This window comes from Phascolarctos cinereus, unplaced genomic scaffold, assembly GCF_003287225.1.
Source record: "Phascolarctos cinereus isolate Bilbo 61053 unplaced genomic scaffold, phaCin_HiC Scaffold_5;HRSCAF=322, whole genome shotgun sequence".
In the NCBI taxonomy this organism is placed as follows: domain Eukaryota; kingdom Metazoa; phylum Chordata; class Mammalia; order Diprotodontia; family Phascolarctidae; genus Phascolarctos; species Phascolarctos cinereus.
In genome coordinates, this window is record NW_027555958.1 from 44,744,026 (window position 1) to 44,762,611 (window position 18,586).

The window sequence follows — 18,586 nt, forward strand, 5'->3', positions numbered from 1 at the left end:
TTCTAGCTTCCTACTAATTGACACCTACCCTTAATATCTTCTAATTAGGCCTAAGCAAGATCTTGCCTTTCCCTATAAAATACCTGGCCTTCCACATTAGGAAGTGATATTGTTGTGTGGGATGGAACCCAGGCATGCCTTACCACATTTGGAGGAATAGAGAAAGCTTGTCATAACCTGCATGTTAGCTAAGTTAACAGGATCATCTTCTCACACTGTCATTGATCCCTTAGATGATGTCATCCAGGCCTGGATTCCCCGTTTATGTTGCAGATATATGGTACACCTCTAGAAAACCAATTGTGACTCTAATCCACAAGTTGACCTTCCTTTCCATAGCCCCTCTAATCTGCTGACTCTTCCCAGATGTCTCAGATTCAGTGCCATCCCTTGTGTGAATGAAAATGTGCTGCACGGGGCAACTGGGTGGCGAAGTGGGTAGAGCTGTGGCCTTAGAGTCAGAAGGACCTGAGTTCAAATCCAGCCTCAGACATTTGACACTAGCTGTGTGACCCTGGGCAAGTCACTTGACCCAGATTGCCTCACCAAAATAAATAAATGAAAAATGTGCTGCACAAAGGATTGTTGACCAGTCTGCTGCTGCCTTTAAACTCCTTAAGCCCTAGAAAAGCAGATGCAACTGAACTAGTACACTATATTTATGGGAAAAATACATAAATTAACGTAGCTATAAAAAACACATACTTAAGTGTACCTGTGTTGTTGGAGTATATATTTGTCAACACAGACTCCATTTGAGGAGATTCAGGCAGTGCTTGTTTTGAAAGGAGGCAATAAGAACATTCTAGGTAGGGTAGTAGTGAGTGCAAAATCGTAGAGATAGAAGAGCAACAGAGTATGAAATAAGGATAGGAAGATAAGGAGAGGACACTTGAAGCCTATGATGAAGAGCTGGAACTTGATACTGGAAATGACTGGAGTCATTATAGACTTTAGGCTGTTTTTTGTGATCAGTATTGTGGGTAATGAGACTGAGGAAAAGATGGGCTCACTGACTACTCTGCAGGCCCTCTAAGCTGAGGCTTAGAAATTAGAGTAACAAGCCATTTAGGGTGATATAGCCATGGTTATATCCTTTTCCTCTTTCTTTGGTCTCTTTGTGGGTATTGACCTAGTAGTGGTATCTCTGGGTCAAAGGGTATACACAGTTTAATAGCTTTTTGGAGCCTAATTCCTAATCGCCTTTGAACAAAGTCCCTAAGCCTTTCAAAATTGTCTTTATAATGTTATTGTCACACAAATTGTTCACTTTGTATCAGTTCATAGAAGCCTTTCCACATTTCTCTGAAACCGTCCTCTTAATTTCTTGTAGCACAGTAATATTCTATCACATTCGTATACCATAACTTGTTTAGCCATTCTCCGATTGATGGGTAACCCTTCACTTTCCAATTCTTTGCCACCAGAAAAAAAGCAGCTATAAATTTTTGTACATGTGGATCCTTTTCTTCTTTGTCTGGTCTCTTTGTGGGTATTGACATAGTAGGGTCTGGATCAAAGGGTAAACACAGTTTAATAGCTTTTTGGAGCTTAATTCCAAATTGCTTTCCAGAATAGCTGAACTAGTTCACAGTTATATCAGCAGCATGTTTGTATACCTTTTCTCCCACAGTCTCTCCAGGATTTGTCATTTTCCTTGTCAACTTTGCCAGTTTGATGGGTGTGAAATGGTACCTTAGAATTGTTTTAATTTGCATGGCTCCTCCTCCCCTCACTCTCTCAGCTGAGAGCCTTATGTCATATTTTACAGAAAAAAATTGAGGCCATTTGCTGTGAACTTTCTATTCTTCCTTCTTTATTTCCTATCACTCAGTACTGGGTTTCATGTATTGGCTTGCAGAAGAACCCAGTCTTTTAACTATAAGTAGTCCCTGACATCAACATATATTTCTTCTTTTTTATTTCTTTAAAAAGGAGTTTGTTCCTCAAAACTACTGGAAATCCCATAAGAGGTGCACTAGTAAATGAAAAAGGAAAGTTACAAAGTTATATAGATCTTTTCACTTAGACCTGGTTTTCCATGCAGATGAATAGAGAAAAAGATCCAGTTATTTCACATACTACCCTCTCTCTGATCTGATTCAACCATTATGCCACCCAGTACTAAGTCTTTTCATTTACTGTTTAAGCCCCATCCTTGGTGGTCTTATCAGGGACTGTTTCTGGGCCTTCCTGCTTCTGACTTATTGATAAGTCTGTAGTAATAGGAATGTCCTAGGCTTAGTTATCTGGAGACACCTTTTCTTTGCCCGTGTACTTGCTCATCCCCAGCCTTAGGTCTCTACTTGGGTCAGGTGTCGGGGGAGCCATAATTAGAAGGACAGGAGATCACAGAAAAAACAACATAAAAATCTTAATAAGCTATATAATATCAAAATACCTTTTCACCTTCCTGTATTAATTAGGACAAGGTAAAATTGGCATAAAATGGCTTTTGGACTTTCTGCTGTTTGAAATTATCTGTAGTGCAGTTTATTTCCCTTCCACTGGTATAGATCCTCTAGAGTTGCCTTAATTGGCATTGTGAATGGGGAAATCCTGCCATAGTATGAGGTTAAATGGAAATCTCTTCAACTGGAATTCAGTCTTTTATTTATGGGAATCCCCTAACTGCCCTTCTCTCTCCCCCTCCTCTCCCGGAAATATTTTGTAACCAAGTAGTTAAACCTGTGCTTTGAAAATAGCACCTGTACTCCAGTAACCTCAGTCCTTTGCTGTATATCTGGCCTAGTATTCCTTAGAAGAGAAAAGGAATGTGCAGTAATAGCTAGAGAGATAACTTAGGAATCTGGAAGACCTGAATTCAAGTGCTGCTTCTGACTGCATACTGGCTTTGCAGCTCTGGACAGGTCAAGTTGCAGAGCAGGTGCTGGAACGTGTTGGTAGAAGTTCCTCGCCGGGAGCTTCCCTACACTGATGAAATCACAGGTCTGGTCAAAACATTCCTGAGGAATGTGGAAAATCAGGATTTGGGCAGGGCCCTAAACAGGCAGCAAGGGAGTGGGGGGAGTTTTAAGAGTGGTAACCGGAAGCTGTGAATAGAAAAGATTAGTTCTGAGTTAAAGCATTTCTGTCCTCCCGGGATTCTGAGATAAGTGGGAGGTATTTTTCTGAAGGGAGTCTCACCTTTTGCCTTTGAGGATTTTTGTTTTGACTTTCTCCAAACAGATTATTAGGAAATGGGGATTGAGGGCACAGGAGGTGAGGGCAACCTGATGAACTAGGTACCTTCTACAGGGAATTGGAAAAGCTGCCAGAGGTGGTAGGAAGGGATCAGAGGTTTGCTTCTCACTGTATTACTGCTGCCTTCATGGAGTAGGTTGTTAACCTTGGAGAAATGTGGTCAAAGACATAGTTTCTGTAGAAGATTGGTCTGTTATAAAAGGTATCTTTCAGGTGGAATTGTTTGAATGGATTGGGTATGGATTGCTTTCACAAAGTAATAGGCTGAATCCCTTTTGTCATAAACCTTTGCATTCCCTATTTTCAGCTTTTCAAAAGTTGCTCGTTAAGTTTTCTTTAAATAGTTTTAAAATCAGTTCTGCACATCTCTGCTTTCATTACCTAAAGTCTAATGAAGACCTCCCTTTAGAGGTAGACCTAAAGCCTGTCTCTGAAGTTTTTTATGATTGAGCTATCAGCGTACTTTGTGCCAGTGTGTACCTTCATCGACACACTCAGGAGTTGACTGTCAAAATAACTTTTGGGGGAAATAAAAAGCAAAGTAGCATTCCTGTATTGGAAATGAGTTAGCAGAATTAAATTTATATCCCAAATTAAATTTTAAACTTTAAAATCTGCAGGTGTGGATGGGCTGGCATAGTTTTTCCCCATTTGCAAAATTCCTTGGGTTGGGTTAATTGTTTTAAAGTGAAATTTGAAATATGTACATTTATTTTCTTGTTAGGTGGAAGCCTGAGTTTTGCTCTAAGTTCCACCTTCATCCAGCTGCCTAAGAGGGTTTCATGATCACATGACCCTGGACATGGATGCTGTCTTGTCAGATTTTGTCCGTTCCACGGGAGCAGAACCAGGATTGGCCCGAGATCTTTTAGAAGGTGAGGAATTGAGAAAGGTTGTTTTTTTTTTTTAATTGCTGGACTGGTTTGTGAAATTTGAAGGTGGCAGAAGGATTGGCATATGATAGTTTACTGTCGATAAAGTCATCATCACATTCTTCTTGTTCATTACTAACCATAATTTTAAAATGAAAAGTTGCTTTCCTACTATCATCAAACACATTATTGAGTTGCCCCCTTCTGCTTCAAGTCATTATGTTGTATTAGCCTAAAAATAACATAATTAAAAAAGGCAAATCTCCTGAGAAAATATATTTAATGTATCTTGAAACATAATTTTGATTATTCATTCTTTGGCATTTTTCATGCCATTATGCCTTACTCTTCTCTTCTGCCATAATTAGTGTGGGTAATTGTAGAATGTGTTGGTTCATAGTTGAATTTTGTTGTCTGCATGCCCATGTGACTGTCCTAGATTATAAGTTCCTGTAGCGCAAGAATCATTATGTTCTTTATTCTCTTCCCTTCTCTTCATTCATATAGCCACTACCCTGGTCTGAACTGTTTGTTACTTCTCACCTAGACTATTTCAGTATCCTCCTAATTGGTCTCCTTGCTGAAAGTCTCTCCTCCTCTCAATCCATTCTCCACTAAACTGCCGAAGTGATTTTTCTAAAATAACATCTGATCATGTCAGTCCTTTACTCAATAAACCCCAATGGCTTCCTTTTGCCTATAGGATCCAAATATAAATTCCTTTGTTTAGCCTTTCACAACTTGTCCTCAATGATCCTTTCCAATTTTCTTCATTGTAGAGCCAGCCAAACTGGGCTTCTTGCCATTCCTCATGCATTCTTCCCTATTTCTTATTTCTGAGTATTTGCACTGGCTCTCCCTGATGTCTGGAATGCACTGCCACCTCACCTCTGCTTCTCAGAATCCCTTGTGTCCTTCAGAACTTTGCTCAAATCATACCTATTCACAACCTTTCCTGATCTTAGCTGCCAGCTTTCTCTTCACCCTTTTAAATGTATCTTGTATTTATTTTGTATATACTTCTTTATAAACATGTATCTCCCAATAGAGTATAAGCTCCTTGAGGGCAGAGCCTGTTTCGTTTTTGTCTTTATGTTCTCAGCATCTAGTATAGTGCCTGGCACATAAACTAGATACTTAATAGTTGCTTGTTGATTGATTGATTTATGACTGTAGAATTCTTTATGATTCTTTGACTTGCAAAATAAAGGCCTTTTGATGTTGATGGTGACACATAATAAAGCAAAAAGATTAGGTTAAAGAGTATCCAAAGCAGAACTCATTATCTTCTTCCCCTCCTCCCCTTTGCTCCCAACTTCCCTCTTTCAGAAGTTCTTAAGTTCTTTTTTACTGACTAATTCTCATTGGGTTTCTTGATCATTATTTGGTCTGATTGGAATTCTAGTTTTTTGCTGAAGCAGGGTGTGGAAGAGCTAGGCAGCCTGCCTCTCTGTTCAAGCAGCCATGTTGGCCAGAAAGCTTTTATTGACTGATTATTCAATGGCAATTTGTTAGATCACTAAGAGAGATAGGATTAACTCCATTAGACAATTTAGTATCTGTCCAGTGACCTGTGAGAGAAGCTATTTGTTGAGTACCAAAGAGAGGTTAGGTGTAGGATTTACTGTAGGTTAATCTCTGTCAGATCCAGTCTCCTCAGCTCAGTCAAAAAAAAAAATTAAGAAAAAGGTGAGATAGCCACAGACACGTTTGCTCCTCCTGAATTTAATTTTGCATTACCTTGCTTTGACATTCCTTCAACTTTGGTGGGACCTGACTGGTGGCCCATACTTGAATGGAGAATATGTTTTGCATCTCCCAGCAGTCTTGGGGTGTACCTTTAAGAATCCTTTTCCCTACCTTGTCTTTTGGGACAATCATCCTGTTACCAGTGCTGGCCTCTTCTGTCTGAGTTAGACTAAAGTTCTCTGAAAGGGAGAATAACTTATATGTATGGGTGAGGGGGATGGAGATAGGGTTTCACTTGTGAGGATTCATTAAGTACTTTCTCATTGGGTATTTCCCCATAGCCCAAGGCCTTTGAATTTGTTTGATCTTCAGTTCTATTTTAATTTGTTTGAAATCAAATTATAGACTCTTATGGTCCTTTTCTGGCCATTCTGAAGTGGCCTCCTTAACTATGGCCACTAACCTTTGCCTTTTTTCAGGGAGCCTCTAGGTACTTTCTGCTTCCAGGCAAAGCCTGACAGTCACCACTCAGGTACCAACAGGTTTGAACAAACTGCTAAGGATAAAGGACTTTTTTTTTCCTCTTTAGAATACTGCTTAACCTGTTTAATAAGCAGCCTTTGCAGGTACTTGAGCTGACCCCAGCCTGCATGAGCATGGCACCACTCTATATTAAGGCAGTTGCTAAGTCTTTTAACAGAGACTCTTGGTTTATTCTCAAGTACCTCAGTTTCTGAAAAATAAATGTCAGTGCATTTTTGCCAAAATCCTATCAGCCTTCCTTGTTACGTGGCAAAATGAGCAATGGAAGATCTTTCCCAAGATAAAGGACTGAAGATTTTATTTTAAGTCCTATTGCTTTTTTTTGTGTGGTGAAATCTGAAATTATTTTCCAATTTTATGACCCACTGTTATTCTTTCCAGTCCTTGGCTGGTGTTAGGTCCTTTCTGGATGTGAGAAAGGCCATGTGGTTTCAGATACTGTTCCATGTAATAGCTCTTGCCACTATTCCCTTTTCTTTACTCACAAGACCGTTTCCTACTTTCATGCTCTGCTTGTTGAAGTAAGTAGATGCTGTAATAGCCTCCTAATTATTCTTCTTGTCTCCAGTCTTTCCTTTTTTCCATTCATTCTCCACAGCTGCCAAAGTGATATTCCTTTTTACAATTTAAAAAAAAAATTTATCTCCCCCCCCATTATATTTTGGTTTTTTAAGTTTAGAGTTCCAAATTCTATCCTTCCTTCCCTCTTCCTCTCTCTTTTTTCCCTCCCTGAAGTAATAAGCAATTTGATATAGGTTATACATGTATAATCATGTGTAACATTTCCATATTGTCATTTTGTGGAAGAAAACTTGAACCAAAAAAGAATGAAAGAACGAAAGAAAGTAAAAAATAGAATGTTTCAATCTATATTTAGATGCCAATAGTTCTTTTTCTGGGGGCAGATAGCATTTTTTTTTATCATGTCATTTGGGATGGTCTTGGATCATTGTATTGCTGAGGATAGCTAAGTCATTCACAGTTTTTCATTGTACAATATTGCTGTTACTTTGTATAGTGTTCTCCTGGTTCTGCTCATTTCACTTTTCATCAGTTCATTTAAGTCTTTCTAGGTTTTTTGAAAGCATCCTGCTAGTCATTTCTTATAATACAATGATATTCCATTGCAGTCATATAGGACAACTTGTTCAGCCATTTCCCAGTTGATGGATATCCTATCAATTTTCAGTTCTTGGCTACCAAAAAAGAGCTGCTATAAATATTTTTCTACAAATAGGGTCTTCTCTCTCTCTCTCTCTCTCTCTCTCTCTCTCTCTCTTCTCTCTCTCTCTCTCTCTCTCTTCTCTCTCTCTCTCTCTCTCTCTCTCTCTGTCTCTGTCTCTGTCTCTCTCTCTCTGTGTCTCTCTCTCTCTCTCTGTGTCTCTCTCTCTCTCTCTCTGTGTCTCTCTCTGTGTCTCTCTCTGTGTCTCTCTCTGTGTCTCTCTCTGTGTCTCTCTGTCTCTCTGTCTCTCTCTCTGTCTCTCTCTCTGTCTCTCTCTCTGTCTCTCTCTCTGTCTCTCTGTCTCTCTCTCTGTCTCTCTGTCTCTCTCTCTGTCTCTCTCTCTGTCTCTCTCTCTGTCTCTCTGTCTCTCTCTCTGTCTCTCTCTCTGTCTCTCTGTCTCTCTCTCTGTCTCTCTCTCTGTCTCTCTCTCTGTCTCTCTGTCTCTCTGTCTCTCTCTCTGTCTCTCTGTCTGTCTCTCTCTCTCTCTCTCTCCTCTCTCTCCTCTCTCTCTCTCTCTCCTCTCTCTCTCTCCCCCCCCCCCCTTCTCCCTCTCCCTCTCCCTCTCCCCTACCTTTGCCTTCCACAATCTCCTAGTTACTTCAAAGCTCCTACTCAAGTGTGGTCTTCTAAATAAAACTTTTACTGATAACCTCCCCCTTGTTAGTATTCTTTCCTAAATTACTTTGATATTACTTGTTATGTATTGCTTATCTTTGTGTAACAGATCTATGTAAACAGATCTAGAAAACTCACCAAACTGAATCCTGATTAGGAAATCCAAGAAAAAAAAACACAGTGAGTTATTTTTGTAGCCCAGATCAGCACAGGGAGACAGACAGGTCTGTGAACACTGGGTATGAGGTTTGCCCAGGAGTACTCAGTACAGAATATTCCAGACACGTAGACACGGGACAGCAGGGCAAGAAGAGGTCCCATTTCCGAGATATAGAGGGTCTTAAACTTAAGGTTCAGGAATAGGTTCCAACTGGCATCTTTATTGCAGTTCCAGGCCATAGATCCTGGGCAGACTGAGGAGGGGACCTAAGAGTAGTATTTCAGAGTGAGGGCCCTAAGCTGTGGTACCCCCATTAAGGAGCAAGTTAAGAAGCAAGCAGCAGCTGTGTGGCTTTGATCTTATAGAGGAGAGAGGCCACAGATCCAGCTACTAGACCAGTCTGAAGCCTATATAGAAATGACCAAGACTGGAATCTTAGACCAAAGTGCAGCCTGGTTGATTCAATGGAATCAATGGAGCTATCTAGCAGGCTGGCTAAATCCAGCAGTAGTCTAATGAAATCCCAAATAGGGCAAGCCTACAGGCCTATTGTTCAGACCCAAATCCAGGTTAGGAACTTGTAGAGTTCAGATCAGGGGAGTAAAAATCAGACTTTGTCCTGGATCAGACTATTTTGGCAACACTAAACATGAAAAGCTTGCCGGTCCTCAGCCTGAGGTGTTGCTGAGATCCGTAAACAGTACATTTAGTATCCTAAGAAAGCAGCGACAGGACAAACGCAGGAATGTGAGGAGCCTTCAGCATTATATCTGAAGTCAGAAAGTAGGCTGGAAGATTGAGCAGAAAAAAAAAATAAGAATCCTTTCATAAGAAGCTGTTATTGCATCAAAGATACTCAAGACATCCTGAAGAAGACAATGACTCCGAAACGTATCTACAAGCAAAGCCTCAAAGAAGAGCACAACTTGAGTTGCAAATTCAAATAGAATTCCTGGAAGAGATAAAGTAAGGGTTGTTTTTTTTAATGATTGAAGATGTTTTTATAAATTAAATAAGAGGACTGGAGGGAAAAATGGAAAGGAGATGAGAGCTATGGAAGAAAGAATTGGAAAGGGAATTGGTAGCTTGGTACAAGAAGTACAAAAACTTGCTGGAGCAACCAAATACCTGAAAATTGGAGTAAACCAAATAGAAACTAATGACTCTATGAGAAAAAAAATATTTAAAACAAAGTCAAAAGACTGAACAAAAGTAGAATAAAAGATAAGGTATTCCACAGCAAAAAGTACTGACCTGTAAAACAGATTAGGAAGATATAATTTAAGAATTATTGAACTCTCTGAAAGCCATGCCCCCCCAAATTCCTAGATATTATATTTCAAAGAGATGACTAAAGAAAACTGTTCACATCTCTTAGAACCAGAGGGCAAAATGGAAATAGAAAAAATCCAACTGTTACCTCTTGAAAGAAACCTCAAAAAACTCCCAGAAAATTGTAGCCAAAGTCCAAAGCTTTCTGGTCAAATGAAAAATACAGCAAGTAGCCACGAAGAAAGAATTATATGACCAAGGAGCTGTCATCAGGATTATATGAGATTTGGCAGCCATCACAGTAAAGGAGCAGAAAGTTTGGAATAGATATTCCAGAAAACAAAGAACATAGTAGGCTTATATTTAAGAAAGTACCCAGAAAAACTCAGCATAATCCTAAAGAGGGGGGAAATGGATCTTTAATGAAATAGAGGACTTCCAAGCATTCATGATGAAAAGAATAGATCATTATATAAATGTTGAAGGGCAAACACAGGAATCAAGACAAACACAAAAGTAAACAGTCAAAAGTGGTTAAACAAGGATAAACTGTTTGCATTTTAGTATTGGATGATACATGTGTCCCCTCTGATCCCTATCATCATCAAGAGGTGTAGAGGGAGTCTAGACAGAAGGCTAAGGAGTGGTTCTCCTCATTTGTCACCTGGCTGCACTATTTTGAGACTTCTCTGACTGATTTCTCCACCGTATCCCCATGTAGGGTACCCATCCCTCTCCCCTTGTTAGCTTTCTTTTGTGTATTGTCTTCCTTGATTGTAACCTCTTTGAGGGCAGTGACTTTTTTTTCTTATTTGCGTCCCCTAGCGTAGTGCCTCGCACATAGTACCAGCTTAATGATTAGTATTTATTGATTGTTGTATATCTTGATGATCTTAAAAAGAAGAATGGAAAGAGAAGGAAAGAGGAATATATTAGGGGGTGGGGAGAGGTTCAGAAAAATTATTTGAGTTTGACACCACTGTTCTAGCTTGTCTTACTAGACGATCTCATTAGCCCCATGAGTTCAGTCTCTATGCACATGATTCTTAGATCTGTATTGCTCGTGCCTCTTAGACATTTCAAACTGGATGTTCCATAAGCATCTTAAACTCAGTATGTCCAAAACATTATCTTTCCTCCCAAGCCCTCTCTTTTCTACACTTTCCTAATACTGGCAGTCAACTAGCACTTATTAATTGCTTATTGTGCCAGGCACTGTGCTAAGTGCTGGGGATACAAATACAAGCAAAAAGAAAGTCCCTGCCCTCAAGGAACTTACATTCTGATGGGTGAAAGAGACAAATAAAAGGAGATCTGAAAAACAGGTTGGTGACCAGTTGAGGGTGTAGTGGGATAAGTCTAGAGAATAAGGGATGGCTAGTCTGGGCCATTCCCCAAAATGGAGGTTCTAGGAAGAACTTTCCAGTGGGACAAGGGACTGAAGGAGTAGAATCAGAAGACTTCTGAGGCATGTTGGACAAGTTTGGAGAATCAGGGTTGACTGGTTTGGGCCTTTCCCCAAAATATAGGCTTTAGGAAGATCTCATCAATGGGAGAAGGGGACCACCATCTTCCAAGTTATCTGGGCTGGCAAACTTGGTGTCATTTTTGACTTCTCACTTATTCTCATCCACATTTGTTGTAAGGTCCTATCACTTCTACCTTCATATCTCCCATATACATAACTCATTTCTACTCATATAGTCACCACCCTATTTAAGACCCTTTTCACTTATCTCCAGGATTATTGGAATATCCTTCCAGGTGGTTTTCTTTCAGGTTTCTTCCTTTTTCAGTTCATCTTCCATGTAGTTGTCAAGATGATTTTTCAAAATCACAGGTCTGACAAAGTCAGATGAGCTCTAGAGTTAAAAATAAATTCTGTCTTTGACATTTAAAGCTCTTCTTAACCTGGTTCCTTTCTGCCTTTCTGGACTTTTTACACCTTACTTTGCAGTCTAGCTACACTGATCTACTTGCGGATTCTCAAACCTAAAATTCATCTCTCATTTCTGTGCCTTTGCGCTAGTTACACCCATGTCTGGAATGCTCTGCCTCCTCACCGTGCCTCTTAGTTAAACTGACTTTCTTCAAGATTCAGCTCATCTCACCTTCTGCTGTAAGCCTTTCCTGTTCTTCCCAGCAGTTAATGACTTCCAATTTTAGATTACCTTCCGTTTACTCTGTTTCTTTCTTGTATGTATCTAGTTATTTACATTTCTCCCTTTAGGATGTGAACTTGCTGAGAGCTGGAACTAAATGTGTGTGTGTGTGTGTGTGTGTGTGTGTGTGTGTGTGTGTGTGTATGTATATTTTGCCTTTCTTTGTGTTCCCAGTGCTAAGCACAGTGTCTTGCAGTGGTGAGCACTTAATAAATACTTATTGACTGACTGAGTTTTTTATTAAAGTAGGAAGTCAGGCCTTCTGCTGAGAAGGAGCAGGGAGAATATGACATTGGATATTAGAGAAGAAAAAAAGATTTGGAACAGCTGCTGTGAATAGTATAATAGAAAGTCAATTAAGGAAGAATGAAGCTTTTATTTTGTCATATGGTAATGAGGGCACAGTTAAGATTAAATAGCTTAAGTTTATCTTGAATTCATATGGTGTGGTTGCATTCCTTTCTTCAGTAGCATTTAGGATCATGTGAGTAGCAGTAGAGAAGGCAGATGATGGAGGTGATGCAAGGTTTGGGTTTGGGAAGTCAGATTTAAAGGGTAACTGACCTTAATGTATGGTATGGTGGCATTGTCAAGGATATTGAGGCTAGAGGAGAGGTGATGGACTGGGAAGACAGGAATGGATCATGATTAGGATGAAAAATGGGCTTTGGAGTGAAGCAGAGAGAGAAGGATAGGAGATTGTTAATGGAGAAAGTAATTTCAGAATTTCAGATCATAGAGGCATAACAGTCATGGGAGATGTTTCCACACCTATATATGGCTGAGGTGTTAAGATGGAGGTAATTGATTCTTAGAAGGTTAATGAATTGGGGAGGGGGTGCAGTGTGTTTGAGAGGACATCAACTTTTGAAGTCTCCCAAGTATGAGGGCAGGAGGTGAGGTGAAGGAGGAAAGCTATGACCCAGGTATGAGACTTCATGATAAAGAAAGGACAACAACATGAAAGTTGAAAGATGACTTTGACAAAGCTTTCATCTGTGTGGTAAAGATAGATGGAGGAAACCTCAGAGGAAGAGAGGTTGCCGAGTCCTTTGTAGCAAAGGGACAATCTGAAAAGTAGAGTGAGGAACAAGGAGTGTGTATACTCTTCTAGGCCCAGTGTTTTGTGGGAAACCATATATTTCCAGATAATATAAACTCTGTAAAATTATGTTTAATATGACCTTTGTGAAGTAAATCAATACATGCAACCTAAATCTTGTAAAATGTGCACATTAATGCTAATAAGCGTTCTAAGCAAAGGAATATTCTTTCATCCCTGTATGTGTTGGCCTCTAGCACTTTCTTCCATGCCTTTCTCCTGTTTATTTGATTCCCAGGTGATCAGTTTTCCCTCTGTGTTGTCTCTTGACCAGGAAAAAATTGGGATGTAAGTGCAGCCCTCAGTGATTTTGAACAGCTTCGTCAGGTCCATGCTGGGAACCTGCCCCCACCCTTCAGTGAGGGTCGTGGTGGCCCCAGACCCCCTGAGAAGGGACTTCCTGAAAAGGAGCCCACTCGTCCCCCGGCCCACCCTTCATCGTCAGGATGACATTATCCAAGGTACAGGGGTATGCAGAAGGAGAAGGGGAGGGGAAGGGAGGAATTGGAAACAGGGTATTTAGCAATATGTTTCGCATTTTGTCAGTAGCCACCAGAGCCCTCTGGTTGTTATCCTGTCTTCTAAGCAAGAAAGCCTTAATGCATTCAGCCTATAGAGGGTCTCTCAGTCAAAGTCAGTGTATTTCAGCCATTTTAGGTGGTGCCTGTATTTGGGGCTCTATTTTGAGCTCTATGGGAGAGGAGAGAAAGGAAGAAATATAATCCCTGAACTTGATTTAGAACTTGAGCTAATGGTCAAGATAGGATACACAGGATGGAAAAAAATCCAGAGAATTCCAACAGCTTTAAGGTACTATAAGAGCATATTATGGCACATTTTTGACAAAAGCCTTTTTTTTCCTTGCCACTCATAGCAGTTCTGTTTCGTATCGCCTTTTTGCCTATGTTTGTTCAGGGAATTAAAATTAATTGTAATAGCATGTAATTAGGTAAATCTGTTGGATTAAAACAATCATGTAATTTATACAAAAGCCACGTAATAATTTTTTGGATTACACATAATATTGCTTTCCTGCATTAAAATATATGATCAAGAGTTGACTATGTACATAATTGCTGTTACAAACAGGTACTTGGGAGTAGTGTGGTGAATGAAGTGAATAAAGTGAGCTAGGGTTAGTCAGACAAGTTTTTGAGTAAGGCTATCAGTTATTTTCTTTCCCCAAATGAAAATTCTTCTCTAATTATCCTCAGGACTTTATTGCTTAAATAATCTTCTGTCTAAAAGAAACTCCACATTGAGGTCCAAAGGTTCTACTCCACCTGTGTCTTCGAATGGCCAGTGACCTTGTGGGTGGGGAGTGGAAGTGGGAAGGACCCAATCTTAGGGAAGGAAAGACCTAGGCAAGTTCAGATCTAAAGGGGAAAGAATGAGTATTTGGTCATTTTGTTGGTGTTATCTTCAAGGTTCCAGGTCCTGGGGTTGTATTCCTGTTTTGTCAGAGGGGTGGTCTGCACCTGTTATTCTGTATCTTCACACCCCCCCCCATCCCATTTGGCGTATGGAAGGGGGAATTTTGAAGTTCTATTTAAGTCTATGAGAATAACGGTTCTTTCTGATTGGAATCTCAGTGGAAAGACCATCGCTTCTAATAGCATTTGTACTTTTTCTGGTTAGGGAGTGAGGTTTTACATTCTAAAGGGGATCCATTTCTTTTTGCAGAGAAACGCTTGTCCCGGGGCATCTCTCATGCCAGCTCCAGCATCGTTTCGCTAGCCCGTTCCCATGTCTCCTCAAGTGGTGGGAGTGGGGGGAGCAGTGAACACCCTCTGGAGATGCCCATATGTGCCTTCCAGCTTCCAGACCTCACTGTATTCACTGAAGATTTCCGCAACTTCATTGAGAGAGACCTCATTGAACAGTCCATGTTGGTTGCCCTGGAACAAGCAGGTCAGCAAGGGGGGGCCTCTAAATCCATTTTGTTCCTTTCACCGTTCCTTTCACAGGGCTGATGTGTTATCTAAAGATTAGGCCTACAGCCTCCAGTTTCGGTGCATAAGGTGCAATTTAATCACATTCAGAGTTTATAGGCAACCAGACACTACCTATTGAATGTTGCCTTGTACACTCAATAGTGTACAAAATTTAGTCCTCAGTGTTTCGGAGTGAATAGAGGAAGATGGAGACAAACATTGTGTTCTCTAGAAGCCTTTAGTCAACACACAAGGGAGAGCCTTAGAAGTGCTTACAAAGCAGTGTACAAAATGAATACCAGCTGAGTATGATTAACTCTCAATTACCCATGCTAGTGGAAAGGAGAAATTGTGACAGAGAACTCATCGGAATCCCCTAATGATCATTGTAGCTATGATTTTTTTCTCAACAAACAGATTTACTTTCCTAATTATGTATGACTTAGGTCATTCTTAAAATTAGCTTTGTATGGTGGGGAGAGGCAGCTGGGAGTGTGCTGAGTTTGGGGGGAGGGTAATTCCAGTTATGTATTAGAAATACCTGTGAATAATCCACAAAATTAGGTTATGTTTTCTGTGGATTAAATATAAAGCAATGACACTGGTTTTTCTGGTTGGTTTGTAGAATTTGGTATTCTAATAATTGTATGTATGTGATGATATGCTGCCATATATGTCATGTATGAAAGTGGTACCACCATGAGAGTGCTCCTCCTTTCATCTTTTTGCAGGGGAGAGGGGCCTGGAGTTGTGGGGTGCTGCATATTCATGTTGGACTTTGTTGATGTGTTCATTAGTTCTGATGAACTGTTTTTTTCCTCTTTTAGTCTTTGTTACAATCTTTAGGACAGGAAGGAGGGACGTATTGGGGAATGAAGATGATGTAAAAACAAAAGATAACAATAAAAAATTTTAAGAAAAAGAAAAGGGTTTTTTTTTTGACATTGTTAGGACACTTGCTGATCCATCTTACAGCAAATAGTCTATATTTGCCAGGGAGCTGAGTAAGGTAAAGATGCTGTCTCTGGCCATACAACATCAAGGCTATGAGCCTGCAGCCTTAGCCTTATCAGCATTTATCTCTAACCATTGAGCCTCATTGCTTCAGACTGACTCCTGAGGAATTTAAAAGTAAACAAGTGATCCATGCTTGGTGGGATTATTCACATTTTAATTTGAGTCATTTTGGCAGGAACAAAAACTCAGGGCTTGGTGGAAAGGATGATTATTTAACCTACTTTGTCCATTTCTTGCCATCCTCAATGTTTCTGTAGGGCGTCTAAACTGGTGGGTAAGTGTGGACCCTACCTGCCAAAGACTTCTGCCTCTGGCAACAACAGGAGATGGAAATTGCCTCCTGCATGCAGCCTCACTTGGTAAGTCCTGGCCTGGTTTCTTTGACCTTCTCCAAGATTTCTGGTTTGGGGAACAGGAAGGAAAACTGTAGAGCCCAAGGGCAGATGATATTTTTGTCGAAAGATGCAGCTGAATTTCTGAGATATGAAGGAAGTCCATTTGAACAATTCTAGAATGTCCTCCATGCCGAGAGGGGATCCATTAAGTGTGACCTCCTGTGTGTATCATCACTTGACTTTTAGGTGAGATATGTGTCAGTGCTGAGCCAGCCAGGTCAGGGAACAGAGACAGTAGAAAGAAAGCAGGCACAGTGTAGGCTCCGCTAGGGAGCATATCTGCATTAAACTGTCACCCCCTTTCATATCTCAACCTTTCATACTACTCAGGATGAAAAGTATGTCTATCTTTTCTTCTTTTTTCATATGCATAATCAGTAGTCATCACTTCATTGTGAATCCATAAAGATGATTCTTGGAGTTAAAATAGCAGCCTCTGCTTGCAGCTCTTGGTAGTCTTCATCTGTCCAAAGAACTGTTTTCTGTCCCTCCCTCATCTTCCCCATCTCTTATGGCTGCATGACCCGCCTATCCTTTCTTCTTCTGTGGTTTCCCAGCAGTCCATAGATCTGTGTAAAACTATATTTCTTTACGTTCTTCTTATCCTGCTATGTTCTGCTTAGAGTTACCTCACTTTAGTGCATCAGGAAATAGCTACAGCCCAAATTTTTACACACCCACGACTCTAGGACAGCGTAAATATTGGTTATGTATAGAGGGAGTACTTTTAAGATGAGTTTTTCTGATTTTTGTTTTAGTGTGCTAGACTTTGTTTAGTTTTGAGGATTCCTTAATAGGGGTTTGTATAGATAGAGCCCTTCTAAAAGTTTCAGGCCAGTAAATTAGGATTTTCCCCTCCTTGAAACATGGTGGCTGGGAGTTGTAGCAACCTGAAATGGATTGGGCAGAGGTCAGGAGGAACACAGTTCTCTGGTCTATTCACTTATTCTCTGAACTTGAGGCTCAGCCCTCTTTGCTCCAGTGCTTGCCATTGCCATTTTTCCTTCTCAAGTTCTCTCCTTCTTTAGGGATGTGGGGTTTCCATGATCGGGACCTAATGCTACGTAAGGCACTTTACTCACTGATGGAGAAGGGAGTAGAGAAGGAGGCACTGAGACGGCGTTGGAGGTGGCAGCAAACACAGCAGAATAAGGAGGTAGGAGAATCTAAATGGGAAAACCTTCCAGTGTTATCTAGGTAGAATCCCCTAAGGTAGAACTTTCTAGGTTCTCATTCTGCTACTATTGTATTTTTGCTACCTTCAAAAGTGAATAAAATTCAGATTACTCCATAAGACAGAGATTCTTGGAGGATAGGGCAGGAGACAAGAACCGCCATCTACAGAATATTTGGCACTGTGCCCTTTGCACATTGTAGGTGCTCAGATGCTTGTTGATTGAGTGTCTAACAGATGGTGTCATTTATGCCCGTAGCTATAAAACAGCTTTAAGTTCTCACTGATGTGAAACAAATTATTGATTTTATTTCATGAAAGTAGATAACCTTTCCCTCTGTAAAATGAGACATGACAGTTTCTACTTTTCAGGGAGGTGATAAGTAAAGGTTTTTTTTTTCTATGAAAAATGAGAAAGGATTTTTGGAACACTCATGTTTCTAAAACTTATGTGAAAAATAACGAATTTTGGAAAGGTCAGTTAAAAAATTTTGGGGAGCGTAAACCAAACCTCTGATTTCCTTGGTTTACAGAGCTCCCAGTGAGGAACTTCCTGAACTCATAGAGGATTTTATTTTGTCGAAATTTAGTACAGTGAGTTAGAACTACGCTTTTTCAGGTCTTTGGTAAATATTTAGCCAATCAATAGGCTCATCAGATTATATGTAACACCTCTCTTAATTGGTACATTTGTATGAACTTATTAAACCTCTCTGTCTTTCTATTTATCCTCCCATCCATCTTTCTTATTTCTATTCCTCACTTTTGACTCTCTTTCACTCTGATCTATGTCTGTCAGTCCCTTTTTGTGTTTCCCTTTCTTCTTTCTTTTGGTTTCTCTTTTCTCTCACCTTTCCACCTTTCTCTTTTAATTACCTGTAATTTATATCTGAAATATGTTATTTATTTGTTATGTTTGTTGAATAGTGTTTGTTGTGGCTCTGTTTAAAGAATGGAGTGACTTGTATTTCCCCTCTCCAAAAAAAATTGCCACTTGAAATTATTGTTATTATTTTTACTTGATGTATTTCTCGGTAGTTGACTTTTCCTGTGGATTTGAGCTTCTGAATTGATAACAGGGCTTTCTTTTCCTGCTGTAAGGAGTGGATGAGTAGAAGTTAGTGATAGCTAGTAATCTGGGAAGATACTCCCCCTAGTGGCCAAGATAAATTTAGTTGTTGTTTAGTCATTTCAGTTGTCTGACTCTTAGTTGATCCCATTTGTT

At 40.0% G+C, this 18,586-nt stretch overlaps 1 protein-coding gene across 1 annotated transcript in view; it reads left to right on the forward strand.

Annotated features, from left to right (window-relative positions):
- OTUD7B (OTU deubiquitinase 7B) overlaps nucleotides 1–18,586 on the forward strand; it is a 78,080-nt gene that overhangs the window by 41,230 nt on the left and 18,264 nt on the right. Inside the window, 6 exon segments of the mRNA XM_078154918.1 lie at nucleotides 3,929–4,079; nucleotides 13,116–13,266; nucleotides 13,268–13,302; nucleotides 14,525–14,752; nucleotides 16,050–16,151; nucleotides 17,216–17,343. Coding sequence (XP_078011044.1) covers nucleotides 3,995–4,079; nucleotides 13,116–13,266; nucleotides 13,268–13,302; nucleotides 14,525–14,752; nucleotides 16,050–16,151; nucleotides 17,216–17,343 — 729 coding nt within the window. The 5' untranslated portion in view covers nucleotides 3,929–3,994.